Genomic DNA, 27895 nt, shown 5'->3' on the forward strand with positions numbered 1-27895 from the left:
TGGCAAATAAAATCAGCCATAAAAAAAACTTCCCTTACTGAAGCAAATCTCAAGTTTTTATTATTACAATTACAACATTACACAGCTCAGTAATTCACATGATAGTCGGGTCTGGACGCCCGTTTAAAATCCGCCCCTGGCATGAAAATAGAAACGTGAAGGAGGCTGGAGGTTATAATAGAAATATTTTTTATTTAAAAACATCTGATTTACACATTTACACAGATTTAAAAGGGCACACTGTTCCAATATTGTGTCGAATGGATGAAAGGTCACATTAGCAGATGAAACACGAAAGATTTAAACAAAAATAAAACCCAATATGTTTTATTCAGATAGACACACACGCGGTTTAAATGTTAAAATACCAATCCATGATGAGGAGATGGCTTCAGGAGAGAACAATCACATCTCTAAGGTTTTCTGCTGGACTAAAACTCAATGATAAAAATGCATACTATACCAAGCCATAGGAGGTAAGGTGGAAGGAGCTTGCTGTCCATTTTGTTTTTAATTTATAAAATTGAGAACAGAGACAACTTGAAAATAGTGGCGGGACATTTATATGATGGCTTCTGACAGAGCGCAGGACAACAGAGTACGAGGACGTGCCCTTCCTATGTGTACATGTGTAACAATCACACCTGGAATCTACAAATAACATTGTTCTCCATTAAAACAAAACTAAAATAACAATAAAAACAAAAACACACAAAAAAAAAAAATTATTATTTACATTTAAAAACATTTCATCAACCCTGACCGTAAAAATTTAAAATGCCAGTGGACATTTTCTCTGCAGCTTGACGGAGCGTCGTGCATCAGCTGGAAAGTCAGACTGGGGTTTTCATCGGAGCAACGATCTGTGCTGAGGTACTTCTCATCAGCGCATGTTCACGTCCATATCTCTGGTCTACTTGGACCGTTTCACAGTGGTTTTAGACTCCCGTCTTTTCTTTGATCCAGCCGCGGAACTTAGTGACCGTTGTGTAGATGCCAGGTTTGTTTCTGCGGGCGCAGCCGTCACCCCAACTTACCACGCCTGCCAGGAACATGCGGGTGCCGGACGGACTGGACAGAGGGCCGCCAGAGTCTCCCTGAAAACACACAGAACACATAGAGACGCTCATATTAGTACGTGTGCTAACATAGAGGTACAACATGGGGGCAGTGTGGGACACAGTTTCTATTTTCCTCTTATTTTCTTGTTTCCCTCTTTTCATTTTTACAAATCAGAAAGTAAAGACAAAGTGGACAAATTGTTGTCAAGTATTGTTTTAAGACAATGCAAAGAAGCAAAAGAAAAACCGAGAGAAACCAAAAGAAAGACAGTCGGTCAGTGTGTGGGTCCAAAGTCTTTTTATTACCTGACAAGCGTCGACTCCTCCCGTCAGGACTCCAGCGCACAACATCCGAGAGGTGAGCTGCCCACTCATCAATTTATCACACACAGAGTAGTTAATGATTCGGACCTGGGCCTTCTGCAGCACCGATGCAGCAAATCCTGCATCACAGACACACACACACACACAGAGAGGACAATGCTTAGGATCGAAATGTCATGATATCAGATTAGGGCCCCGAAGAGTCATTAAACATTCAATAATGGCTGGAGTTAATTAAAGAAAAGTTATTGATTTCATTGGTTATGTTACGTTTTAATCTGCGATTGTTTGCTGAAGTATATATAAGGACTAATTTATATTAGTTGTACATCCAGAAATTCTTTTCATTTTCTTTAACATTTTAAGAAAGTGTGTCTTTTGACATTTTCACCTATTTCTCAGGGAATAATAATAATAAATGAATAAATCAGGCATCACTATATAAAACCTCAAAATCAACACCAAACCATAATATAATCACTTTTAAACCACAGGCACATTTGATTTCACAACTAATTATAATGTTTTCTAAAACTTACACACATATGCAGAGCAAAGCTTAAAAAGATTAAAGTAATTTGATGATTTTTCTCTATTTAGGAATGAATTATTCTATCTGACCTGCAGGGGATGCAATTGCACATCTGTTTAAAAAAAAAAAATCAGCAATGACGACTGCTACTAAATCAAAAACACCACCAACAAGGAGAAACTCTGACGGAGGAGGTGGACTCACCTCCTTCTCGAGTGGCACCCCACCCGGTGATCCACACGGTGTTACCGGTTGGAAAGTCGTGCTGCGGAGCCGGCAAGCAGATGGGCCTGATGTAGTCGGAGTAGGTGACCGGACTGTCCAGCTCCATCAGGGCGATGTCATTGTCGAAGGTGAACGCGTTGTAGTTGGGGTGAGAGATGACCTGCTTCAGGTTCCTCTTCACCGCGGGACTTCCGGTCTTCGCCTGCAAGTGGAGGCCCATGTACGCCTCCCACGTGCCGGGCTGAGAGTATCTGAGGACACACACAAATCACAAAGATCGTTTAAAAAAAAAAAACCCAGTCATCTAGGAGGCACAGCATGTGGCGTAATCACATTAGAACGTGCGTGTGAAAGAGGTGTGGCCTTGTTCGAGGTTACAGTTTGAATTGCAGAAAGTCAACAGACAATTTCAGATAAATAACGATTGTTCTGACGGTAGAAAAACCCTCTGTGGAGTCATTTTAGAGAAAATGCTATAAATAATACTTAAAACATCCAGATGTGACTGAGCTTTACATTTTGTCGACAGTGATAAGAGAGTGGACACAGGACTAAAAAAAACATGTACAACTTGGGAGCCTGGAAGAGTTCATGCGTGTTTAATTAGTCACGCACACGCAGCATTGTGTGGTTAGTAAAAACACAGACGACTAAAGTTTCACTTTGACAAAACGTTTAGAGCAAGTTCAGCAGCCAACTGGTTTGTTTTGTCCTCACGACTCAAAGGACTGAAGAATGTTTGGGACTTTTTACATCGGCCGCAAAGACAAAACTAAGTTTCTATTCTGACGGGAATGTTTTTGTTGTGTTTGTGTTATGACAATATTCTATAAATCCAAGGCCTTGAAAAATATGACATATCATGTAATAGTAGGAGACACACCAGTATCTATTAGGTTTATTTGTCCCATTGAAATACAAGATCTATGCATATATGCAAACCTCTGGGGACATTTCAAATAATCTGATTAACACATGTAAAGCTAGAGTTGCTGGTATGAAAGAATAAAAGCGTAGAAACATATGTAGGTAGTTCACCAAACAAAAAACATTTTCAAATGGCAAACAATAATGTCAAATGAAAGCAGAGTGAATCCAGTTTCACGTCACATCTTTGATCTAATACCGGTATTAATGAGGTTTGGAGTTTTTGTTTCGCTTCACACAATAAAAGTGAACTTGTCATCGAGGCGCGTGCCTCAGTGTTCGTAGGAAGCAGTAGAACGAGCTACTTCAGATCGAGAGGAAGGATCTATTATCATTAATTCTATTAGGATTCAGGACCAATGTTATTTTTAGCAGATGTACTGAAGAGAAAGTATCCAGTGAGAGCGACAAGGTTTGATTCCCGGAGGTTGCTTCTGTATAAATAACAATAAAAAATATATCACGGCTGGATTTATTCCTGATCGATTATATTTATGAAAAAAATAAAATAAGATTAGGGTCTAAAATAGATCCTTCAGGGACAATGTTCAGTTTTCTACCTTTATGAAGCGACTTATTCAAACCGATCGTTTTCGAACTGATTCACAGATTTTCACTAAAATAATTTACAACAGCGGTTCATGAATTATGAGCAAAAAGAGCTGCACGCTGCTGTTTAATTTCCAAAGAGTTATTTGGAACAAGCGGAGCTGCTGATCTGAAGCCTCATTGAAATTCACTGGGAATGTTCAAGTGAGATAGAAAAATATTTGAGCTGCTCATCAAACCAATTTCATACTTTGGCCATGACCGACAGTCTGGATGTTACAGAGCCGCCGAAGGACGATTAGTTCTGAGTTCCCTCGCAACGTGTTTTATATATTCTCGCAAAACTCTTGAATTACCTCCCGATACTCCTCATTTGTCTGTCTGAATCAAAACCCGAGAGAAAAGCGAGCCGAGCCCCGACCTGAACCTCACAGCAATTATAGTTTTTTTATGTCCGCACCCGATGCAGTAAATCTAAGCCACTTCTGTCCCCAGTAAAACATGTGACCATGTGACACAGGCACAACAGCAGGACTCTGAAACTGAAGCAGCTCAATGGAATCTCACAAAAAGGCCTCTTGGATTCATTTATGTAATTTTTCAGAATTTGCAGACGACTCTAATGCATTTTAAGATTCTCTAAAACAATGTGACAAGGACTTTCACATCTTTATAGTGTTGTACCCATTGTGATTCCCTCTGGATTAGAGCATCTGCTAAATTACCACCAGATGAAAATTGAATCACCACCACACCTCTGAGCAGTGGGTGAGAGACGCCTCCAGATTTCACACCCCTTCACTTATTCTGACAAGAAAAGATTTTGGTCGTTTCCGGTGAGTTCATAAAGACGAAGGTGGGATTCTACCTCCTGCTGGCGTCGTCCTGCACACAGTGGGCGGCGGTGACCAGCCAGCGTGGACTGATGAGGGACGCTCCGCACACGTGGCCGTAGTTCTTCACATGGAGGCTGACCTGCCAGGGAAACTCCCCTGCCTCTGCGTCCTGGCCGCCCACGATACGGGACGTCTTGAACATGCTCCTCCCGCAGTCTGAGGAGCGAAAACAGTCAATCACTCACAGCGCAGGCTTGTTGCAGCTTGTCACAGTTTCAAGTAGGCGGAGGTTCACATTTGTTTTGTCACGCAGGCTAAAACAATGCAGACGGAGATAATAGGCCAGTTTTAATCCGACACAGAGCGCATTTCCGATTGGGACATACCGCAGTTCTCCTCGTCAGAGCCGTCCTCGCAGTCAGGTGTGCCGTCGCACTCTGGGTTCACTTTGCTGAGGCACTTTTTGTTTTTGCATTTATAGGTGAGGTCAGTGCATTGGATGCCAGAGGCTGCAGAGAAAGAGGAGGGAAGAAGAAGCAAACATTCAATTCTGTGGTCGCTTAATTCTCAATATCTTATCAAAGTTTTTAAATTTCTTTACTGAAGAACAATACAAGATGGTAAAAGTGTCCAAAGAGAAAACAGAGCAGGTGGATGAGGTCACTTTAGACGTGTTTTTTACACGTGTTTAACCTGAAGAGATAATTTTACATTGTTTAAGTTGTTTGAAAAAGTATTGTGGGCTAAAAAACTCCACAACAAACTACAAATCCCACCTCTGACCCCCTGTTTTACCGTATTATGGCTATTTACAGTGTTTGTGTCCACTTGACAAATGTAATAAACCTTCTAATCCTTTGAGCTTTGTTACAGGGAACCAGGGTTGACAAGTGTTTTGAGATTGAACCGAATCATTAAATAATATTTCCGCCAAAACAAATATCTAAAAGATGATAAGAAAGCTCAGTGGGGCTTCAGAGCTGCTTGATTATTCCTGAAAGTTTCCACTGCTATATTTCACATAGTCACCTGAACGCATAGCATATTCAAATATTCAGTAAATGACGATGCTTTTAAAAAACTGTGTGAAAATGTTCTTCAAAGAAACCTCTCATCTCTGGGTGGATTTTCATGTGGTTGTATTATTGTTTTATCCTCTTGTGAAGAACTTTGGAACTTTGAGAAAGAAGCTGTACAAGTTTCTTACTCCTGCCACAGTCGAGCTCGTCGGACCCGTCCCCGCAGTCGTCCCTCCCGTCGCAGCGACTCTTCTCAGAGACGCACTTGTTATTCTTACAGGCCACTTGTCCAGATTTGCATCCACCTTGAAAAGCAAAGAATCAAAATCGTAAGAAAAACGTATTGAAACGAACAATGCTCACGTGAAATAGGTCGGCGCGATGGCTCTTACCACAGTTGAGCTCATCTGTCCCGTCTCCGCAGTCGTCTACTCCGTCACACTTCCAGAACATGGGCTTGCACAGTCCATTTTTACAGTTGATACTATCTGTTTTGCACGCTGGAGGAAAAACACGGTTAAAAATGATTGCATATCTAACTCAATGTGTTTGTCGGCATTAGTTTATTGTACTTACTGCATTTCAACTCATCGCTCATGTCCCCGCAGTCGTTCCAGCCGTCACACCTGAGATCGGAGTTAATGCAGCGCTGGTTGCTGCACTGGAACTCCTTCGGACAAGCTGAGGGGGGGGGGGAGGGTGAAAAGGTCAGATACACGTCTCACCACGTTCAGAAATCATCTCTGCCTGTGGGAAACCGAGTCACTTACGATCTTTGGAGTCGATGACCTCATACGTTGCGTTGAAGCCTCGGTCCACGTAGGAGGCGTCGGAGGAAAACGTCACGGTCATCGTGTTGGTTTTGCTGGTTTCCGTTAACGTCCCGTCGGGATGTTCTCCGCACAGTCTGAGGAGGAGACGAGGAAGAGGTGACACGTCTGCTCTGTAGTGCAAAACCTCAACAGGGTTTCTCAAAGGAGACGCACGAAGGCGCCGACTCACTTCTTTCCGTTGACCTCCACGTAGTCTTTCCGACAGTCTTTGCTCTTTTCCTGCCCGGGCTCGGACAAGAGGAACTTCTTGAACGTCACCTTCACTGCCTTTCCAACAGGGACCTAAATGATCGATAGAGTTCAGACGTCACGACACGTGAACCTCCTGAGGAGACGTTCGGAAAACAAACCTGTGTGAAACATGAAAAAACGACATCTCACCTCAATCAACCACTGGCATGACTTCCGGGGAGGATAGTAATTTGGGAAGTTGGGAGAAGAGAAGCTGCCCTTTTCTCCTCTCAGCTGGCCGCCACACGTTGTGCCTGTCACACAACGGGACTCGTGTAAGTTTTGCACATATATATCAGACATGCACGATGTCGCTTGTTACAAAGACAAACATCAGTTCCAACCTTTGCTTCCGCGCTTCGTTTGTGAGACTTGTGCTCGGAAACCTGGGTAGTTGGCTCTCTCGTTTGTGGCCATCGTCACCAGCATGACGTTACCCGAGGACAGAAAGGTGAGAGGTTCACTGGGTGAGTAGTAACCACACATCCTGTGGAATGAAAAAACAAAAACACACAAACATCAATAATCTAAATTCTATATTCACTGATTGACACGACAGGGTGACGTGGGTCTTTTCTCAAAGATTCTACATGTGATGCTGTTCTGTAAACCAGCAACGCTCCTGACTGACCTACTTTTCAGTGAATACACATCCTTGACAATATGTACGTTAAACTGCATGTTCACATTCAGACAGTGGAAGGACATTGTTTTATGAGGAACTTATTTCTATTGGCTCAAACTCAATTTCCGACGTTTTTCCCCCCAACTTCTGAATTAAAATTCTCATTAAATCTTGATTATCAAACATTGATAATTGAGTTTAATTGACCAAAAGCTACAACAAACGTATTTATTTCTCCCTCCCAAAGAAAAAAGTATTTCCTCAATTTATGTTTCTTATTTATCACCGAAGCAATCTTGATCTTCCTGTTGAGATCCAGTTTGCTCTCTGACTACATGCATATCTTTCTTTTAGCTCAGATGCTCCAAGATTCAGACTAAACTGTTACTTTGCAAGAATTATGATTCTGGCATGAGGCTCGACCTCGACAATTGTAGTCCAGTAAAATGTGTCACCACAAAGAAGCACAACATCTGACCAGCAGAGGGCCTTACATGTCAAACAGGATGTCTAATCTAAAATCTAAAATCTTAAAAGCCTGGACAGTGTGTGTATGAAAATAAAAAAAGAGGAGGAGAGTTGAAGCTGCGAACTCACTCTTCCATGACGCGGCTCTCGATGGCCACCAGGGAGTCGTAGATTTTGACGAAATCGTTACTGCAGTTCTCCTCCAGATTCATGGTGTCAAACTCCAGCTTGATGACGTAGTTGGGGTCCGCTCTGAGCTGCCACTGGATGTAGGTGTTGGGGGGATAAGGACTGTCGGGGAAGCCCGGGGACTCGATCTGTCCGATGTGATTGGTCTTTGCATGTTCTGAATAGCTGAAAAACCCTTTGAGACGGAAACGAGAGGCGGTTGGAGGAGTTAACGCTGTCGCAGCTCTGCAGTGGAGCACTTACTCCGAAATACAAATACCATCGTAACCAATAGATTGTGAGCACTTACTGCTGAATGATGTCGAAACGAGGCGAGAATCAAGTGCTGTGAGAGGACGAAAGAAAACAGGACACACACGTAATTCATATGAGATGGACACAACAACCGGACTGAACCACTGACGACGGCAGTTTGACTCTACCTGAAGACACCACATCGTCGAGGACCAGAGAATTGCCAGGTCTGGACCGGGTGCGCTGCTCTTTGTCCACCAGCTTCTCCACCGAGGACATGGCGCTGTCCACCGCGGCCTCTTGGCCCGATGGGACGGAGAACTCCGACAGGTAGTAGGCGATGACGCTTCCTTCGCTAGGAGCAACGACACCAGGAACAAACCGTTAAAAAGGGTCAGACTCATGAATCTGTGCCGATACATCAAGGTTTTTATTTGTCTTGTATTAAAACGATGTAATCTGGTGATTGGTCAGTGATGTTGGGGATAGAATCCTCAAACCACCGTGTTTTAAAAAATGGTCTCGTCAGCTTTTAATCCAGCTACAGGGATTTCATTAGTTGGGATTTCAGTGGTTGAACTTTTATCTCAGTGACACATGACAGAGACCTAAACATTTCAAGATATGGCTTCAAGAAATAAAAACATTTCACCAATTTCCCAGTGAATAATTCATGAATCTTGAGGAAAGAAATTTGACATATTTCGAGGGGACTGATATTTATTAATGTGTGAAATTTTTTGACATTTCTCAGAGAATATTATTTATGGATCTTGAGGATTAAACTCAGACATATTTAGGGAACTGATATTTATGAGTGTTCCAGATCCAGGTCAGATCCAAATTTAAATTTAAATGTGGTTTCATAAGGAGACTGTTGGGCCTTAGCGGAAGTTAAGTTAATTATGTTTTAATTATCTTTACTTTACTTGTTGCTTTATACACTAAACTTATCTTTTGGGTTTTGTATTATTACAGACTGATATAATTTGAGCTCAAACAACAACAATCATTTGAACTTGAAAGTTTAATGTTTTGTGCTTTTTGTTCTGCATGAATCCACAACTGAAAAACAGCCACTTGCTCCTTAACCTGTGTTAGAGATCCTGCTCACCAACACAAACAGACAAGCGGGAATGGAAACATGACTCTTTACAAGCAGAGGCAACAACAACAACAACAACAACAACACATGCAAGTTGATTTGAAAACAGATTTACTTCTTTACCTGAAAGCTTGAACTGTAGAACTAACATAGTACTTGGTGAGCTGTGGACTCCTGGAGTAGATGGCTTTAAGCTGAAAGAGACGACGGCAGAGCGTGAATGCAAAGTTACCGTAGCCACATTTTAAGTTGTCAGGACGAGGCGGGGGGGTGGGGGGTGGGGGGGTTCGGAGGAGATGAGCTCTCACCTGGGACGTCACCTGCTTCGCCAGCGCCTTGAACTCGGAGCTGTTTGAGTTCTCGTATTTGTCGTCAAACACCTGGTTGGTGATCCGCATGGAGCCGGTGTACATCTTCTTGACCCGCGCATTTTTGCGGACTGCAGCGTCAAACACACACACAGTGATTAGTGTTGTAGTCTTCAGTTTACATCGAGATTATTTTTGTATTATGTGTTTGTCGCTACGATTCTTTTCTTCTGTCATTTGTGTTGTGATGTTGAGTCCCTCTGGTGTAAATACTTCGACTGAGCGTCACCTCACAGGTTCCAATCATTTGCATGTGCAAGTAAACAAAAGTGAGCCGGACTTTAACCATTGAACATTATCGTTTAACTTTCTATTCAACTACTGGACAACTAGAATCTGGTCTTAAAGATATAAAGATACACATCTGATAACAATTTCAAAATACTTACAGTGGAAATGCCAGACCAGCAGTCCGGTCATAAGAGCAATAACGGCAGCTAAGATGATCACACCGATCACAGCCCCGACTTTTCCAGGACCCTTTTTCTTCTCGAGCTTCTTGTTATCGGACGCAGGCAGGAACTGGACGGACGTGTCCCAGTCTTTGTCCTGGAGGACAGACGGACAAACAGAGGATGAAAACAAAGACACAAACACACGGACACTTTAGATTTATTTCTTAAAGACAAGATGAAAAACGCTGCGTCTCTGCACCGGAGGAGATAATAAACAGAAGATAATTGACGGCTGCTGACAGCAAGTAGGTACTTGTGTATTTTAGGAATGTATCAGCCTGTGGTCAACTGCACAGATGGATTCTCAAACAGGGGACAAACTACCGTCTCGTTCCTAAACACAGACTAAAACCTCTCAACTGTTTACTGGAGCAGGTCGTAAAGGGACAGAAAGGAGAGTTTCAGTGTCTGTTACTGTTAATGAACAAGTGGGAGACGTCAGGCGTGAGTCACGGCACCGTGGTTAGGGGGGGGGGAGGGAGTACAAAGGTTTCACAATGTAAAATCCCGTCAAACCTGCTGGGAGCAAACTACTCACATCTGAAGTGGAAGACAAGTTTCTGAGCTGAACTGGGGCATGAAAGTAAAGTCTGCTGAAAAGCAGAATCACTTCATGGCCCATTGAAATAGATAATAAAATATTTTAAGATAGATAAAATTGTTGTGGTGTCTGAAGAAAAAGAAAATCCTTCCTAAGACCTTGATTTTGTGCCTGGAAATGTAATAAATCACATTCGCTTACAGGAAGCTCTGCAGGGGAACTTTGACCCAATTATCAAAACGTGTTGCCTTCACACAGAGCGGTTACTTTTTAAACTTTCATTCGTCGTATTAAATTCTCATTTTCAAGCCTCGCTACCGAAACTGTGCAACACGAATCCCACCACCTCCGTCTGTGTGGCTCCGGCTCGTTCATTACACGCACCATGAATTCACTGCCTGAGATGTTAAAGGTCAGAAGCCACAAATTGAATTAGACTCGACATTAGGAAACAAAAGAAAATGTGTCAAAACACAACATCTCCTCATAAACAAGAAGAATTAGTCTCTTAGACTGTGAATAGTTTATTAAATAAGCAGAACTGTAAACACGGTCATAAATCTCCACATGAAACATGAAAGATTTCATGAAGTGTAAATAATTAGTGGGTGTGTAAAGATGCGTGTTTCAATCATTGTCATATCGAAACTCGACTGATTAGATCTAACACACTTTGCACAAACCCATAAATATCTGTCCCCTAAATATGCCAGATTTTTCCCATCATGATCCATGAATTTAGAAATAAACAAAAAACGTATAAATGTACATAATCATATCATCACCTTTTCTGTCAAATGACATTGATTCATTAACCAGATTCACGGTCAATGACTTGCACCGACGTCTCTCAACTATTTTTTAATAACCTGTATTTGTCCCTGTGGACGTGTGGAGTAACCGTGAATGACTGTTAGTCAACATATCAGAAGGACTCGAGCGAACAAGTCACAACAGGGCGGAGGAACCTGGAGGAATTCAGCCCGGAGACGACTGCACACTTTCCCAAAGAGGGCTGCACGACGAGCATCTTCCACAGATACAAATATTCAAAGTTTGCAGTTTGGTTGTTTTGGGAGTTTTAGCGACTGCGTGTTTTCTGCAGCTTGTGCGTTTGTAGGATTTATTCAAAAACCTGTCACAGGTACAGGTCCATTTGATGGGAGGTTTTTTTATGAAGAAGAAGAAGAAGAAGAAGAAGAAGAGTTTAAAACCACAACCGTCACTCGGGAGACAAATCAGTCTTTGAACTTAAGAAAGAATAATGTCAGACGATAATTATCAGACGACAGAAATGAAAACGTTTATCCTGATATAGTTTTTGGCCGTATTGGGAACTACAAACCTTCAATCAACTTTTACAGGAAATGCATGTGTCAAAAAGTGATTGTGACACACAGACTACATCGTGTGACAGAGAAATGAAGGATTGTGCAGCATTAGAAGAGATATTTAAAACTCAATGAATCAAGAAGTGAAACTTGGCAAAGACGTGTTGCTTTAAAAGTTGGATTATCTGATCAACTCAGTAAGTGAATCAGGAAAAGACAGATAAAAAAAAGGGATGGGCATCATGTTTTTTATATGAACGGGGCAGGTTTAGGACTTTTCTTCCTCCTGCTCCTTCTTTCGTTCGTGGCACAACTGTATCAGTGAAATGTAAAGTTTGTTTTTTGAGATTACAATGAAATAACCCAAACTTAACTAAACTTACACCTGAACCACAACAAGTGTGTGAGACTGCTGAGTTGAACCTGTTTGTGTACACACACAGTCACGTCTTTTTAAATGTGTGTGTGTGTGTGTGTGTGTGTGTGTGTGTGTGTGTGTGTGTGCTTCATGTTTGACTGGTTTACTGAAGCTACATCCTTTTACCTCTGAGACACATTTATCTACATCGAGAATGAAGCTGGTCTCTGCAGCAGCTTCTTGTCTGATTCTGCACCGACCAGGTGACACCCAAACTCCTACAATCATATCTGTAACTCTTAAACTAGTTAAGCAGGATATATATGTATAGTTTCAGCAGGTTATATGATATATAGTTTCAGCAGGTTATATGATATATAGTTTCAGCAGGTTATGTATGTATAGTTTCAGCAGGATATATATGTAGTTTTAGGAGGTTATATTTGTAAAGTTTTAGCAGTATATATGATATATATGTATAGTTTCAGCAGGATAGTTTTAGCAGAATATATGATATATAGTTTCAGCAGGTTATGTATGTATAGTTTCAGCAGAATATATGATATATATGTATAGTTTCAGCAGAATATATGATATATATGTATAGTTTCAGCAGAATATATGATATATATGTATAGTTTCAGGAGGATATATGATATATATATATATAGTTTTAGCAGGATATATGATATATATGTATAGTTTCAGCAGAATATATGATATATATGTATAGTTTCAGCAGAATATATGATATATATGTATAGTTTCATCCGGATAGTATTAGCAGGGTATATATATATAGTTTCAGCAGGATAGTATTAGCTAGGTATGTATGTATAGTTTCAGGAGGATATATGATATATATGTATAGTTTCATCAAGTTATATGATATATATAGTTAGAGCAGGTTATGTATGTATAGTTTCATCAGGTTATATGTGTATAGTTTCATCAGGTTATATGTGTATAGTTTCATCAGGTTATATGTGTATAGTTTCATCAGGTTATATGATATGTGTACTTTGAGCAGGTGCCTCACCTTGTTGGGGGTGTATCTCAGTCCACTGTCCATGTAGTCCATCAGGGCCCAGCACCAGCAGTGAACTGGTGAAACTCAAAGTAAAAGCCCTGGTTTCTTTGACCTCTGCTGGTTCTGCTGGTTTCTCTGCTCAGCCTGTTTTTTCTCCCCGAGCTGAAGGCCTCTTTCCTTCAGGTGCGGGTTTGAATCCCTCCCGGAGTCAAACCTGCGAGCGAAACGAGACTTGAGCAAACACCTGCACAGGAAGCGGCCGAGGGGAGATAACCTGAGAATAGAAAACTAAACGAGCGAGAAGGATCCTCTTCAGTCGACGAGTCGCCAGCTGTGTGACGGTGTTTCCACCGAGGGGAAACCAGCACAGAAATGGTTTTCCGGGAGATTCAGGTTTCTGAGGGCGTGTCTCCACCTGGAGGCACTTCCTGTTTACCTGTCCCAGGTGAGACCTCTGCTCTGCCTATATATATATATATATATATATATATATATATATATATATATATATATATATATATACACATATATATATATATATACGACCCTGTTTGAAATGTTATTTAGAGTCACAACGACCCAGAAAAGCTCCAGAAATCAATACAAATCAATATTGACAGATTTTTTTAATTTGTCAAAGTTGTAGTTTGTTGTAGTGTTTTGAATCAGTTTGAGTTTGGAGACAGTTTCAAAGTGTTTGAACTGAATTAAAAACACAAGAACAGATTTCATGTGGTTAAGTGTTGATATAATAAAGGTTTCATTCATATCCAGTCTATTTTTGGTATCAGTCATGTGATGGTATCTGGTCTTCAGGATCTTATTTTGAAATAGTGATGAGTCACTCGCCTCCATGTTTTTTACACCCACGATGACGACGATGATGATGATGATGATGATGATGATGATGATTTTTCACAGTTTCAGTTTAACCTCCTCCCACGTAGAGGAAATTTACCCAGACTCAAGAAATTAAATGAATTCACAGAACTCTTGTATGTAGGATTAATATTAAATATCTAAAAATAATTTTGTATTTTTGTATTTAACCAAAATGTTTTATTTTAAAATCTAATTTCAATAAACAATCTTTTGGTGAAGCACTTTAAACTTAAAATGTTAAAGAATAAAGTTTCTCTTTCTTCTGACCATCATCACATTAATATATTTGTAAATCTTTGTTTTCTGTAAAACATCATAGAAAATAATATATCTTAAATTATTTCACCAAATATTATTTTGTACCCAGTAATCAATAGCCTAAATATATATACATATATTTTATTTATTAAATGTATCGACCAAACAAAAGAATTTAAATGCAAACACAAAATTTACAAAATCAATTTACAAAGCAAATAAATCAATATAATATACCTAAGGGACACATTGCACAAATATGTAAAGTCTGTAATTCACTGACATGTTGCATATTAGAGTAAATTTATATTGCATTGTATATGTTGATTGTATGTAATGTTTCAATTTTTGGTGATGCTTGATATTTTGTGGTGTGTCCTTATGGTGTCAAATTGAATTTCTCTTATGTGGGATCAATAAAGGTGATTTGATATTAATGGAAAGAAAAATCATGCAACATATTAATCAATGATAAAAGTTGTAGTCCTAAAATAATTGTCCTTTGAATGTATTGATACACAATATGGGTCAAAAGTGACCCGACTCAGTTTTTATTTTCTATATCTTTGCAGTATATTAATTTCGTCATTCAGAATTTCAGGTATTCCTCAATTAACTTGTTTTTGATCCCCAGAAATCCTAATTTGAATGTTCCCTTTCTTACTTTTTGAATAAAAATCATTTTTGTATCACTACCCAAGTCCAAACTATGTGTTTCTTTGCTATATCTTTGAAGTAAATGTATTTAATCATTTTAATATTCCAGGTATTCATTAGATATCTTGTTTTTGATTACCACAAATCATTATTTTTCATTTCTTCTCTTTTACTTTATGAACAAACATAAATGCACAATCTCGAGTCCACGATAGTCTGTCCATGAAAAGACGACACGTCCATCTGGAAGTTGTGAGTTTATTGATGTGTATCCCCCTGTAACCATGAATCTCCATTGGTGTCAATCAATTTTATTTTTTTCTTTCATTTTTTTATTTAAAAATCACTAGTATTTATATCATATTAGTCCCCGGTCCCCTCCCACAATCAAGCAGGCAGTTACAAGATCGAAGCCAGTTTGGGTGCATAGTGAGACAGTCACATACAGAGATACTGTCACAGGAAGAGAAAAAAATAGAAAACAAGAAAACAAACTTAAAAATATAGATCATATCATTTCATATAAGAACAATGCACACCACAGGTAATCCTCCAGAAAAAAGCCATGATTGCAACATCAACTATACAGGCATACGAAGACAATACTAAGAGAGAGAGAGAGAGAGAGAAGAGGACGCTAGGATTCACTTTACTCGTCTGTGTCATTCTCTACCTTTAAATATACCCAAGTTATACTCTTTCTTTTCTGTATTCTTAGAAACCAGCTCTCCACCAGGCCTTTGTCTTTCTGTCTCTGTTTGCCTGCACAGCCCTCCAGCTCCAGGATGTCTACAGGGGCCTCGGGTCCAGGGCCCAACCCCCAAAAAACCTGGATTGCAAATTTTGACTCCCACGAATCCCCCAAATTTGGTAAATTAAAGTTTTTGTCCGGTCACGATTGGATTTTCATAACATTTGGGGGGTTTCCTCTTGTTCATAACTCTGGGGCCGACCCTGTATCGTTGACTGTTCTACTGCTTTATGACCAGCAAAGCTAACAGCTGCTCCAATAATGTGTGTACATCATCCCCAGGTGTGTTTTCAAGATATCTGTTCTAGTAATTGGTTTTCACTTTGGACGATTTGTACAAAAAAAACAAAAAACAAAACATCATTAGCCGTCTCGTGTCCACTGTCACGATGTGTGCGACACTGCGTTAAATCCGCGATGGAGCCCGTCAGCTACATAGAATTGGAAAAAAAAAATTCCACAATACATTCAACTATGTAACACGTGTCAATCTGCATTTCTTAATTTACGTTCCCCTGTTAATGAGGGTTGTGTTTGTGATGGAGGGGATCTGCTGTCACATTCCCGTCTGAAAGGTTCAGAGGAGGTTCTGTGGGACGTGTGTGAGAGCTGGAGGTCTGTGCACACTCCGGACCACCGAGCCGAGAACCCTAAACAAACTCATGACCCTCTTCCCTGGGAACAGAAAGGTGGAATAAAAACATCTACTCTCATATATTTATATATATATATTTAAACTGTATTATGTATATTTTGTCTGTTATCGTAACAAAGAACAGAAAGTAAATAATTCATGATTTCATTTTTTTCTCATTTGTTGTTTCACTATACATTTTAATTGGTACAAAGAACCTTCATATACAAGCAATCTATTGAGAGGAGAGAAAAAACAAAAGAACAAAATAAAACACCAATTTCTTTTTTTGTTTTTTTTAAAGGAACCATCAGAAACTGCTCGGGTGACACTCGCCTGACGGAGAATTAAAGTGTAGCGTCCGTCGGGCGCTTCAATGACGGCTACTCCAAAAAAAAAAAAAATTAAACGCTTAGATTTCGCTTGATTTTTGCCTCACGTTCAAAAAAATAAAAATAAAGAAAACATCTGAAGAAATGTTATACATCTTGATCTGAGAGAGAGTCGTCTTGATAATTACAGAGAAATCTGCAGGATCACATTTTTCTGAAATGCAAAAATTGGCAGAAACGTCACCTCTTCAAAAGAAACATGATCAAAAAGGAGCTCTATAGTACAATAGTAGCAGTAGTAGAAGTAGTAGCATTATTTAAGGATTGTTTTCAACAAACCAGTAAAATGGAGTTTGGATGTTTGAAAATAATTGTAACAATAGCATCATGTGTTATTGGTCAGTAGTATGTTCCCCCTAGGTTTGCCGTCCTCTGTCAAGACTCCACAGCGCCACCTTTAGGCTCCTGGTTAGATCTGCATCTGCTCCAGATATTTGTAGGTGGGGTTCTCGTAGCCGTGGTTCTGCATCTTGCTGAGGTGACGCTCCTCCGGTGTCAGCATGGGGTCAACCTGCGAGACAGACACATGACGTTTGACCTCGACCTCGACAGGAGGACAAGACGTTGACAGCTCGGCTCAGGACGGCACAACATGCTGCGTGTGTCGTATGCAAATGCTGCAGGGACGATAATCTAATTAATCCTGCATTACCCAGGCTCCATTTGCACGAGACGTGATCGTTTAATGTAAATCAGACACTTAATAAGATGGATAGCAGTTCACTGTGTGTGTGGTAAACACCCTCGAGCCCAAATCTCCACGCTGTGATGCTAATAACGGGCGGCTCTCACCTCCACGATGCCGTGACTGATGGTGCCGTATTGCCTCTTCCTCAAAAGCACCAGGCTGATCACAATCACAGTTGCTATGGCCACGGCAATCACCAGCAAGCCAATCAGTGCGCTGCTCCCGAAGCTGAAGTCCTCTCCCAGGGGGCGGTAGGACTCCTGACAGGTAGAACGGGCGAGAGCGAGACAGAGAGGGAACAGTGAGGAGACAATACATGCAAACACAGGCGAGCACTGAGAGACACAATGAAGCCGATTTGCTGTAATAATTAAGAAAATGTACGAAATCGTCAATTTGACATTTTCATTACACTGAATAAACATTTAAATAGTTGTTTCCTGATCAAATTAACCATTTTTAAAAGGTGCAGAAAACGTTTAATTAATAAATACATCTAAATTTTACAATTTGGAAACTTGACATAAACCGTCGTCTTATGTTTGCTGCTACTTCTCCGAAGTGCTCACAAGCTAAATCGAGCGCGAGCCTCACATTAATATGAATAAGTCAGCGTCTGCACACAAATAGAGCAGATATCAAGTTGGTCTGGAAGTGGATCTGCTCTGCTGAGAACTTTCAGTCTCCACCGGGATTTCAGGGGCTCAACGATCCGTGTTTACTTCCAGTCAGAGGAACTGTTCAAAACTATTTATGAGGATCTGAAAGTTTGTTTGTCATGTAGGCTTGAAGTAATTCTCCTCATCGATATTATTATTATCACGAGAAATGATCTATACCAGAATAAATTATTATCCTGATCAATAATCACAATGAAAAGGTTTGAAAATCAGAACCCAGACGGACACATCCAATAGTTTCTAGGCCCCGACCAAATTTTTTTTTTAAATTTCTGATAGCGATATATATTGGCCAGTATACATATATTTTTAAAAACCCATATTACAAAAATATAATTTGATATTTTACAGTTTAACCATAAACTTTGTTACATATAATAACTATAAACCTAAAAGACAGATACAACCAAACATATAGAACTTAAATACTGTCGCATATAAGCAAACAAATGCTAATAATATTTATGTGATCGGCTCATTTTGGCCACGCTTTCATAATTTCCCTTTAAATTATGAGCCACTCTTATTTTATTTCCCAGGGAATTTAAAACAATTGGAATTGATTTTTTCTGTAATTCAGATTTTGATTTGAACTTCGCAGAGCAAGAACAATGACACGTTGTAGATTAATATTCCTTGAAGTGAGAATCTCTTAATCTCTGACTCTTGATTCTTATGTCATAAAACCAGAGTGAATTCAGGGACAACTTCCTTTCGACGGAGGATCTGTAAGAAACGGTCGACTTGTGAACACATGCATGAAACGTGTCTTTGTGAAAAGATGGTTTAAATCTGGGCCAATTGGGTAAAAACACACATACGCTCGACCTCACGATGTAATCTGGAACATATGACACAAACTAATCATATGCAGACAGCCATTATATTTTTTTACTGCTCATTCTCACACATAAACCGAGCACGGCCGGTTTGTGTGGATTCACATTCATCATATGAACTGAGATTTCCAATGTGTACATTCTCATAACAAACATGCGTCCATGCAGAAATAACCAAAACATATTAACATATAAAAAACTTTTTTTTAAAAACAGGAGAGGGGATTATGTCTATGTTCCAACGTTGTGTTGTTTCAGTTCTCAGCTACAGAGCTGGTTCTTTACACACTCCCTCCTTCTTTCACCTCCTCCCCCCACTACAGATAACTACCGTCCCCCCCCCCCCAGAGAGCCCTGTGGAGGTCGCTGCTATACTCACCAGCTCATCATCATGCATAACGCTGCCTCTCTCTGCACTGTAAACCACTTCTTTAACATCCAGACTGTCAACAATCACCTGTCAACACAGACAGGGGAGCCCAGGTTACACTCACCACAATGTGAGCGTCGCTGTGTGTGTGTGTGTGTGTGTGTGTGTGTGTGTGTGTGTGTGTGTGTGTGTGTGTCTGTAATGTGTGAGACTGATGGAGAGACAGAGGGAGAGGGAGAGAGAGAGAGAGAGAGAGAGAGAGAGAGAGAGGCAGGCGGAGAGAGCGAGAGGCTGTGAAAGTTGCAACCAAGTAAACTGTTAAGAATCGTCTGTGATGAGACGCTTGTCTGGAAGGAGAGAGGGAGGTGGTTTGCAAGCATCAACAACAGCATCGACTCTCTGCTACAGTTAGCAAGGCCACTCGTTAGATTTAATCTGGAGTCCGGTGAGTGGACGTGTGTGTGTGTGTGTGTGTGTGTGTGTGTGTGTGTGTGTGTGTGCGTGTGTGTGTGTGTGTGCTCAGGAGGCAGAAACTAAAATCTGCTTTCTGTAGAGACAGAGCAGTCCGGAGTCTGTTTCTCTCAGGAAATTAAAAATAAATAAATAATAATCATCACGTGAGACACAACAGGTGTCACCACAATTTGTCATTTTTTTAACCCCAGATTGCTCCGTCGAAGAAAAACTGGCATTTCCCAAAAAAGAAACACATGCATATGAAAACACACACACAGATACACACGCACAATTAGTTGGTGTTGGATTAGCATGCGATCTCGCATTCAGCAGCCGAGCATCGTCTGACGAGCAGTGAGGAAGAATGGTGCAAAGGGAAGTGGCGTGCGATGACTGGAGAACAAAGTGTGGGGTGGAAATGAGTGAACGCTGCTTGGCACAGACGTGGAAATAGCCTCGTGTGAAATTGCTGTAACTATGACAACATAGTTACGGGAATAGTCCGAGTCATTAATAGCTGAACTTAAGAGAGCGAAACTGTGAAAGCGCTGCTGTACTGTCTGTACTGTCTGTACTGTCTCGTTTATTTCTCTCACCTCAGACTGAGGTTGTGCTGATGAAATTTAAAAATCTGAACAATTGTCTGTTGTAGAAAACAGGATTAAACTCAGAGGGTAAAACAGAGTTTCTGCAGGTTCACATCTAAAACTTTTTACGACCATAATGAAGGAAACTTAAGATCTATGAAGACATATCTTTAGTTCCCCATAATTTAAGATACGGTGAAGTTGCCTCCTAGAGAATAACCATTCTCTTAATAAATTATACTGTATTTTTTACATAATCTTATTTGCCTTCTACATATATTGTATTATAATGCACATATTTTACATGAACTCTACTTTCCGGTATTTTTGTATTTCTATTTATTGTTATTGCCTCGGTCTGCGTATATTTCTTTTTTCTTCTTGGCAGGAGAGACTGTAATGAAAACAAATCCCCCCCCCAGGGATCAATACAATATTTTTGATATGATATTTCTAATAATAATAATAAAACTTTAGCTGTTATCTAAATAAGGTAACGATTTACTTTACAAAAAACATTGAATTATAACAAAACAGAACACAACCAAAATAAGAAAGATTACCTGAAGAAAATAACGTCCATTAGATTAATATCCATTAGAACCAGTTTAAAACAGGCAGTAAATGGCTTAATAATTTAGTTGGAAGATCTTCGATCATGACTGGGAGCACGGGGAGTTAGTGGCTCTGAAATATAACCGACCCTGCTGCGCTTTATAGATGATTTAAGAATCCTACATTTATCCAATCTGCTCTAGCATTTTATATTTTAATATATTTATGACTTTTCAAGGCCTAAAATCCAGATAATGGAATTTCAGACTTTTTAAAGACACTGCAGAAACCCTGTACCGTCCAATATCCTCACACAGTTTCTCAGTGTTCGTGCTTTAACAGCGCTGCTCTCAGTTCACGTGTTGAGCGAGTTGAGACGTTCAGAAAAATGCTTAGAGGCCCAAAACAGAAGGACAAACCAACAGCGGCGACGCTCTTACCACCTTCTCGCTGATCTTGGGTTTGCTGTTGATGATTCTCTCCTCGGCGCCGATCAGACCGTCCAGACCAGACATGGCGGAGCCTGCGGGAGGCGAAGGGAGCACGGTGAGCAACGGCAGAGCAGCACAGAGCAACAAACAAACAAACAGGGATGGTGGTATTGATGGTGGGCAGCTGCGACACAGATATATTCAGCTTCTCCTCCTGACAACTGTCGCCTCAGTCTCCTGGTGACAACAAAGCCCTTTCTTCCATCCAGCACAGTGTGAGCAGTGTGAGGACCAACATGACACTGACCTTACATCTCCTACAAAAGGCCCTCTCAAAACGGGCGCTTTGCATAAAGCTGAGATTTCTCTGTAAACATCCAGAACGTGTGTTGACTCATTAAAAGAAGCCTCTTTGGGCAATTATGAGTCATCCTCCTCTCGAAAATCCTCCGTCGTCTCCTGAGGTTTTAACAGATTATATTTTGGATAAAAAAAAAAACGTGTGTGGGTTTCACCGAGCGGCCGAGACTAAGAAAATGGGCCAGAGAGTCAAATATGCATGTTAGACTGATGGGTCTGAAATAAGCATAGGATCTATTTATACACACTCACACCAGATATGCCATGAATAAACCAAGAGCCGTGAGGAGAGCGGAGAGCGAGCGAGGCAGCGAGGGAGCGAGAGAGCGAGGGCAGGGTCATGAACAATGTAAAGCAGAGTCTGGTGTCGGCTTATTGTCTGCTGCCGCTGCTGCCAGTCAGCCATTGCCAAACGCTTAAGATTAGTACAATTGCCTTTGGATTAAGCAGGGGAACAATGACGCGTGTTTACGAGCCTCACTCAGCAGAAGCGCTCACATGGTACAGCAGGGTACACACCAACGCCACAATGGGAGTGACCTCTGAGTGGGATCAATGTGACCTCTCATCGGCATCGATTTGAAAAAGTGCTCAACTTATTATTTGACTGAGTCAATCGTCGGGAAATAAATGGAAAAAGTCATAATTTGAGTCATTTATCCAGTGTCGAATATGTTCTGGGTGACAATGATGTTTTCAATGACAGGAAATTGATTTTTCTTTCTCTGGAGCGACGGGTTGGTAATCGACGGGTTTGGAAAACATCTGGAAATTCTTGATGGACATTTTTCCACAATTCCTTTGACAAAGTTTTGAAATTAATGGAGAAAATAATAGACTGACGAGCCTACAGGGAATATTCATAGCTGCAGCACGAATGCAGTTTCGACTGGTGAAATGCAAATGCAGAGGTGGGGCGGGTTGCAATATTCAGAAAAAAAAATCAATCAATCAATATATAATTTAGATTCAACCGTCGGTGGGAGGTGTCGCCATCTCCTGAGTGGGATCACAAGGTTAAGCTCAGATCAGACAAAAGAGATGACGCGACCTCGTCCCCGTGTCAGGTGGACGAGGACAAATGGGCCAATTTAATCTGGACAGCGGGTCAGCGGTGGAAACACTGAGCCTCAGACAGGATCACTAAATCACACCGGCCCCATCAGGAAGAGGGAGACTGATGAGGGCTTTGTGTGTGTGTGTGTGTGTGTGTGTGTGTGTGTGTGTGTGTGTGTGTGTGTGTGTGTGTGTGTGTGTGTGTGGTTTCTGAGGACGAGACGACAGCGACTGAACGACCGACGACTCTCAGAGAGAAAATCTGTCTTTGACATATCTCTACCGCTGCAAGAAGAAGCCACTGAACTTCGCTATTCAGCCTGAGGTGATAATCCGAGTGTGATGAAAAGCATAAGTAGAACTGACACACCAAGCACACCGTCAATGTGAGTCATCCAAAAATAAAAAATAAAGTCGAAAATTAACCACCAGAAGGCGTCTGATAAAAACAGAAATGGTGGGAGAGAGCTAGAGAGAGAGGGAGAGAGAGGGAGAGAGAGGGAGAGGATCCCAAACTGCACCAGGAGGAAAGGAAAAGGAGAAAATGGAACAAATCAGTCGATGGAAATGGCTCAGGGGATGAGAGGGGAGGGCGGGGGGGGGGGGAGGCAGAAAAACAAGATGCAACAGAGGCACCAACCTTTCTTGAAGGCACGTGGGGAGTCTGATAGATCGCCTTGGCATTAGAAATGAGCAACAGAAAAAAAAACAGAAACAGAAAAGGGGAAGGGAAGAAGAGAGAAAACTTAAGTGAGAAGAGAAAGGCAGGATTATCAAGCTGTGTTAATTGATTAGGAAAAAAGAGTCCAGCAGGGAGGAGTCCGAAAATAAATTTAGAGAGATAACCGAACTGAAAACAAGGAGCCATTTCCCGAATTGGCCGGCTGCGTCTGAGCCCCGTGGGGAGTTGGCATGTATATCAAATGTTCCACTGGGATCTACTGGTAATTTTCCTTCAATCAAGCTGGAAACGTTCCACCCGTCACTTTTTTTGCCTCTTCTTGAGGATTCAATCTTTTGTTCGGCACAAATGTGACAAAGAAGAGAACCATGACTGCTCATTTCTCCCCCCCCCCCCCCCCCCCTAAGCTTTTGGCTCCAACTCTGCAACAGAGCCGGAGGCTTTGTGCATTTATCTGAACTTCCCTGGTGCTGTGTTGAAGGCTGGGCCGGAGGGAAACTGTGCAGCCACAGATAAGTTCCAAACCAACGGCCCCGCAGCACATTTTCACTGGCATGAGACACATTGTAAACCTATTCTTCCTCAATGTGCAACACTTCTGCTGCGCTTTGTCACCGGTGTCCTTCAGAAAGACGTGTGTGCGAGGCGTTCTGTTCCCCACGCAGCCTCAGTGATGCTCACTGCGCTGCTTGTACCGGTGTCGGAGGCTGCGTCTGCTCACCCTCGGGCTCCGAGCGGGATCCCAACGATGTGACCTGGAAGGGCCGGTAGGGTTTGCCCTCGGACACGGGCACTTCCACGCTCTCCTCCGACGACACGGTGACGTCTGGCTGCGATTCAGAGATGGACGACAGGAACTGGTCCATGTCGGCTTTCTGCTCCTGGAGAAGCTCGTCTGAGGGAAAACGACAGAGAAAAGCACATTTTAGACAAAGATCCCACTATGATGCGATTAAGACGACCCCTCGTTATGCCGTCTCTGCTTCTTTATACTAAACCCCAAAAAAGGTCATGCATCTTATTGCATTTGGAGGTGGTCTGGGACTCGTGGCCACATTCTTTTCTGTGTGTGACCGCAAATGCTGCAGTTTCACATTGAATCCAACGTGTTTTTACGCTTTCCAGTGACCATATTCTGATTTGTTTCTCGCCTCCACAACATCAACACTAATCACCACAGAACGAGTGATACTTTTTGTTAAATTGGTCAAATCTTTCCTCTTTAATCCAGATGCATGAGATTCACTGAGCCCCTCCCGGCTCATCTCTCACACGCACAAATACACACAAACACAGGGACGTCGGACACATCTGTAAACTCAAGCTGTGCAAAAGCAACATCATTTGGTCTTTGTGAAAACAGATGACATACATATTCATATGCATATGGGGCGGGGAAGTGGAAGACACACTCACGACTCATTTCATTTGACAGGTGTGAACAGACGAACTCTCTCAGGATGGATGTTAACACCACGTCTGAACAGGGACAACCTCTAAAGCCGATAGAAAGACAAAACCTTGCCCTGCACATTCCATATCCGTGCCATTTACGGAGAAGGGTGAACAAAAGTGCAACATTCCCACGTTAAACCGGCTGTGGAAAAGGGGCTTTCTAAAACTGGCACATGCTAACACCGCTCATCCTGAGACGTGGCAGCGCTGTGCTTAATGAGAAGTTCACCAAATAAAACCAACACTCTTTCTTCCCAACAGCCAGGAGAGCTGCTGCTGCTGGAAGAGACGCCCGCTCCCATTCCTGCTAACTACCAATTAGTATTTTTTTCTGAGAGCTATTTTCCATGTAAATCTGCACATCTCCCAACAGGATGCTCGCATGGTGAAAGCTGTGACCCAGTTCTGTCACTGCACCCACTTTAATCTGTGCTGTACCACCACCATGCTGTGGTTCCTTTAATGAAGAAAAGGAGACAAAGGGAAATAATAAAAAATGTGCCAGACGTTGAAGGTGTTAAATGGAGCCACTGGAGACGAACACATCCCCGACTTTAGATCCAACATTAAAAAATGAAAGCTGTTGAGACCCTCAAAAGGAGACGATGGTGGCTGTATTAAAATCCTATTCCACAAATTCATACTGAGGAGGAGACAATACTTCTCTCTCTGTCTCTGATAAACGGTCTACTGGTCTTTTCCCGTATCTGTGTTTCCCTGTGCACAGAGCGGAGACTGTTGTTTTGTCTGGTTGCAGCAGGAAAAAATAACAAAATCACCAGAGGAAATGTGATGCATTGGCTTTATCTGTCTGGCACATGTGCGAATTCCATCCCTGTTTTCATTTCACTTCATTTTTATTAATGCACACTGTCGTCCCTCCTCCTCCTCCTCCTCTTCCTCCTCCTCCTCCTCCTCCTCCTCCTCCTCCTCGCTGCCTGGAGGCTTTCGAATGAACACGACTCACCGATTTCATCCTGAATCTCCTCGGCCACATAAGGTACTTTGTAGAGCAGAGACAGACTCTGGTTCATCCGCTCCTCAATCACACGCAGATGGGTCATCACCTGTCAGATGGAAAAAGCAAAAAGTCAAACCTCTTGGCTGCACGGAGACGATGCGTTTTATTCCTGAGGACAATTCAGAACAGAATCATCTTCTATTTGCTAATAATTGCTGGTGAACCCTGATATCTGCTGGTGGTTGGCAACTTCAACCCAAGCTAGTGTGGAAGACAAAAGATAATAACATATATATGACAAGAGATTTGTTTAATTTATCTCATTTAAATAAGGAAGTAAGTAAATAAAGTTGATTTAATATGGCACCTTTCTCAAAGCAAAGTGCTTCACATAAGTAAAATAACAAAGGAAAGTAGTAATACACAATAAACAACAATAGAAATGTATGAATTCAAACACTATAATGCACATAGTGGGAATAAATGGGTTTTAAAGGCTTGAACAGATGAGAGGCAGGAGTCTTTTGGGATGAATTACTTGAAACGATGAATCATTCATTACAATTTTCCATTAACTGAATAATCATTTCAAGTCTGATCCAGTGCCGACGACTGTTAGAACAAAAAATCTTCATCCCAACAGTATTTATATGAAAACTCACATTTAACCGACCAGAAAATATTCCTTTATCCCAGAAAATCCCCGCGTAACTCCATTCTCGTGCTCATTGTCATTCAGGGAGGTTACAAGTTGTGTCACCTAATAGCATCACAGATTACAGACTTGGCTCTCCTCTTTTCATGGGAATCACACAGGAGAGGCAGAGAAAACATGGTGGCGCAGTGAGGAGGAGATTAAGATTCATCCTCAGAAACTGGTATTAGCACGAAGAGAAGATTCAATCCCTCTGAAAAGACGACGACAAAAGGCAAAGAAAAGGGACAAAAGATGAAGAAGACGACAGGAATGTCTCCCAGTAGAAGGCACACACCAGTGCCAGGGCCCGACAGTCCCATCAGATTCAATCTAGCTGCACCAAATTTCACACACTCAGATATCAGACAGTAGTCTGCCCATTTATCCGGATCTGCATCCCTCCGCCAAATTTCATGGTAATCTGTTGTGTAGTTTTTGCGTAACTTTGCATACCACCACACAAACGAACAGTGGTGAAGACATAAACTCTAAACACAATAAGGTAACAACACAATGAGAAGTAAAGTTTGGTAACAACGCCCCGAGCGATAGATTCAGCTGCAATTAACTGTAGAAGACACAGGAAGAGCTGGCACCACATGTACTGAGGCATCTACAGTGGCCTCAGGTTCGATTCCGGCTTGCTGCCCTCTGCCGTGTGTCACCCCATCTCTCTCTCTTACTCTTTGTTTCACACTTAATCTGGCCTATCGAATAAAGACAAAACATATACTAAACGTCAATCCATTACAAATCCGTGGACAGACAGCAGACTGTTCTCTGCTCTGAATGTGAAACGTACAAAGTGAGCGAGTTGCTCGTGTTCACATATTTAAACTTGTCACAGAAACGGCAGAATTTCCTCCTGGTAGAGAGGAAATCTTTCTCCCGATGAAGCGAGACTCGCTCACAGCCAGTCAACCCACAGACATGAAACAAGTTGCTGCATGTAATATTCAAATCAGAAGCTGAAGCTCTGAACCGACTCGACAGGATCGACTGCCTGTCAGTCCCAATGATCACCGCTGTTTCACAGTGTGGGTATGAAAACACACACTCTTTTGATCCAATGGATTTGTGTATTGTCGAAGTTCTCTCGTCAGCGTCACGGTGTCGAGCAGCGACGTGACGCTGAGCGAGGAGAAACATTTCCCCATTTCTGTTGCCAAAGTGTTTGGCAGAATATGAAAAGCTACCAGCGACTGACCGGCTCTTGGCAGGTAACTGGGGTTCATTTCCCACCATGATGGTTGACTTTTTTAA

At 41.6% G+C, this 27895-nt stretch overlaps 2 protein-coding genes across 9 annotated transcripts in view; both read right to left on the minus strand.

The window, feature by feature from the left end:
• Positions 1–172: 172 nt before the first annotated feature.
• On the minus strand, positions 173–13684 carry st14a (suppression of tumorigenicity 14a). The gene is made up of 19 exons (XM_034605008.1): positions 13251–13684; positions 9916–10075; positions 9467–9597; positions 9282–9352; positions 8242–8408; positions 8109–8144; positions 7760–7994; positions 6882–7024; positions 6688–6791; positions 6476–6588; positions 6244–6380; positions 6050–6154; positions 5866–5973; positions 5662–5778; positions 4841–4963; positions 4487–4670; positions 2122–2393; positions 1368–1504; positions 173–1097 (listed from the first exon to the last, which is right to left on the minus strand). The coding sequence occupies exons 1-19, from the start codon at positions 13290–13292 to the stop codon at positions 939–941; spliced, it is 2544 nt and encodes an 847-aa protein (XP_034460899.1). The 5' UTR covers positions 13293–13684; the 3' UTR covers positions 173–938.
• Positions 13685–15276: 1592 nt separating this feature from the next.
• Positions 15277–27895, minus strand: part of aplp2 (amyloid beta (A4) precursor-like protein 2) — a 55085-nt gene continuing 42466 nt past the window's right edge. For 2 of the 8 annotated variants that reach the window (XM_034605016.1, XM_034605009.1), the window contains 7 exons: positions 25942–26041; positions 24241–24414; positions 23478–23513; positions 21431–21513; positions 19402–19479; positions 17608–17763; positions 15277–17326 (listed from right to left, as the gene is read on the minus strand). In XM_034605016.1, the coding sequence (XP_034460907.1) occupies positions 17225–17326; positions 17608–17763; positions 19402–19479; positions 21431–21513; positions 23478–23513; positions 24241–24414; positions 25942–26041 (729 nt within the window). In that variant the 3' untranslated portion in view covers positions 15277–17224. The remainder of the gene's footprint in view (positions 17327–17607; positions 17764–19401; positions 19480–21430; positions 21514–23477; positions 23514–24240; positions 24415–25941; positions 26042–27895) is intronic. The other 6 variants (XM_034605017.1, XM_034605011.1, XM_034605010.1 and 3 more) reach the window with 5 other exon arrangements.

Source organism: Hippoglossus hippoglossus, chromosome 13 (assembly GCF_009819705.1).
Source record: "Hippoglossus hippoglossus isolate fHipHip1 chromosome 13, fHipHip1.pri, whole genome shotgun sequence".
NCBI lineage: Eukaryota > Metazoa > Chordata > Actinopteri > Pleuronectiformes > Pleuronectidae > Hippoglossus > Hippoglossus hippoglossus.

What these genes read in the sequence shown, in the direction of transcription:
- st14a (XM_034605008.1), bottom strand. Translation starts at nt 13,292, where the DNA reads ATGGACTACATGGACAGTGGACTGAGATACACCCCCAACAAG. An exon ending in TGAGATACACCCCCAACAAG is followed by an intron (nt 10,076 to 13,250) that starts GTGAGGCACCTG and finishes TCTGTCCTCCAG; the next exon opens with GACAAAGACTGGGACACGTC. An exon ending in CGAGCTCGACTGTGGCAGGA is followed by an intron (nt 4,964 to 5,661) that starts GTAAGAAACTTG and finishes CTTTCTCTGCAG; the next exon opens with CCTCTGGCATCCAATGCACT.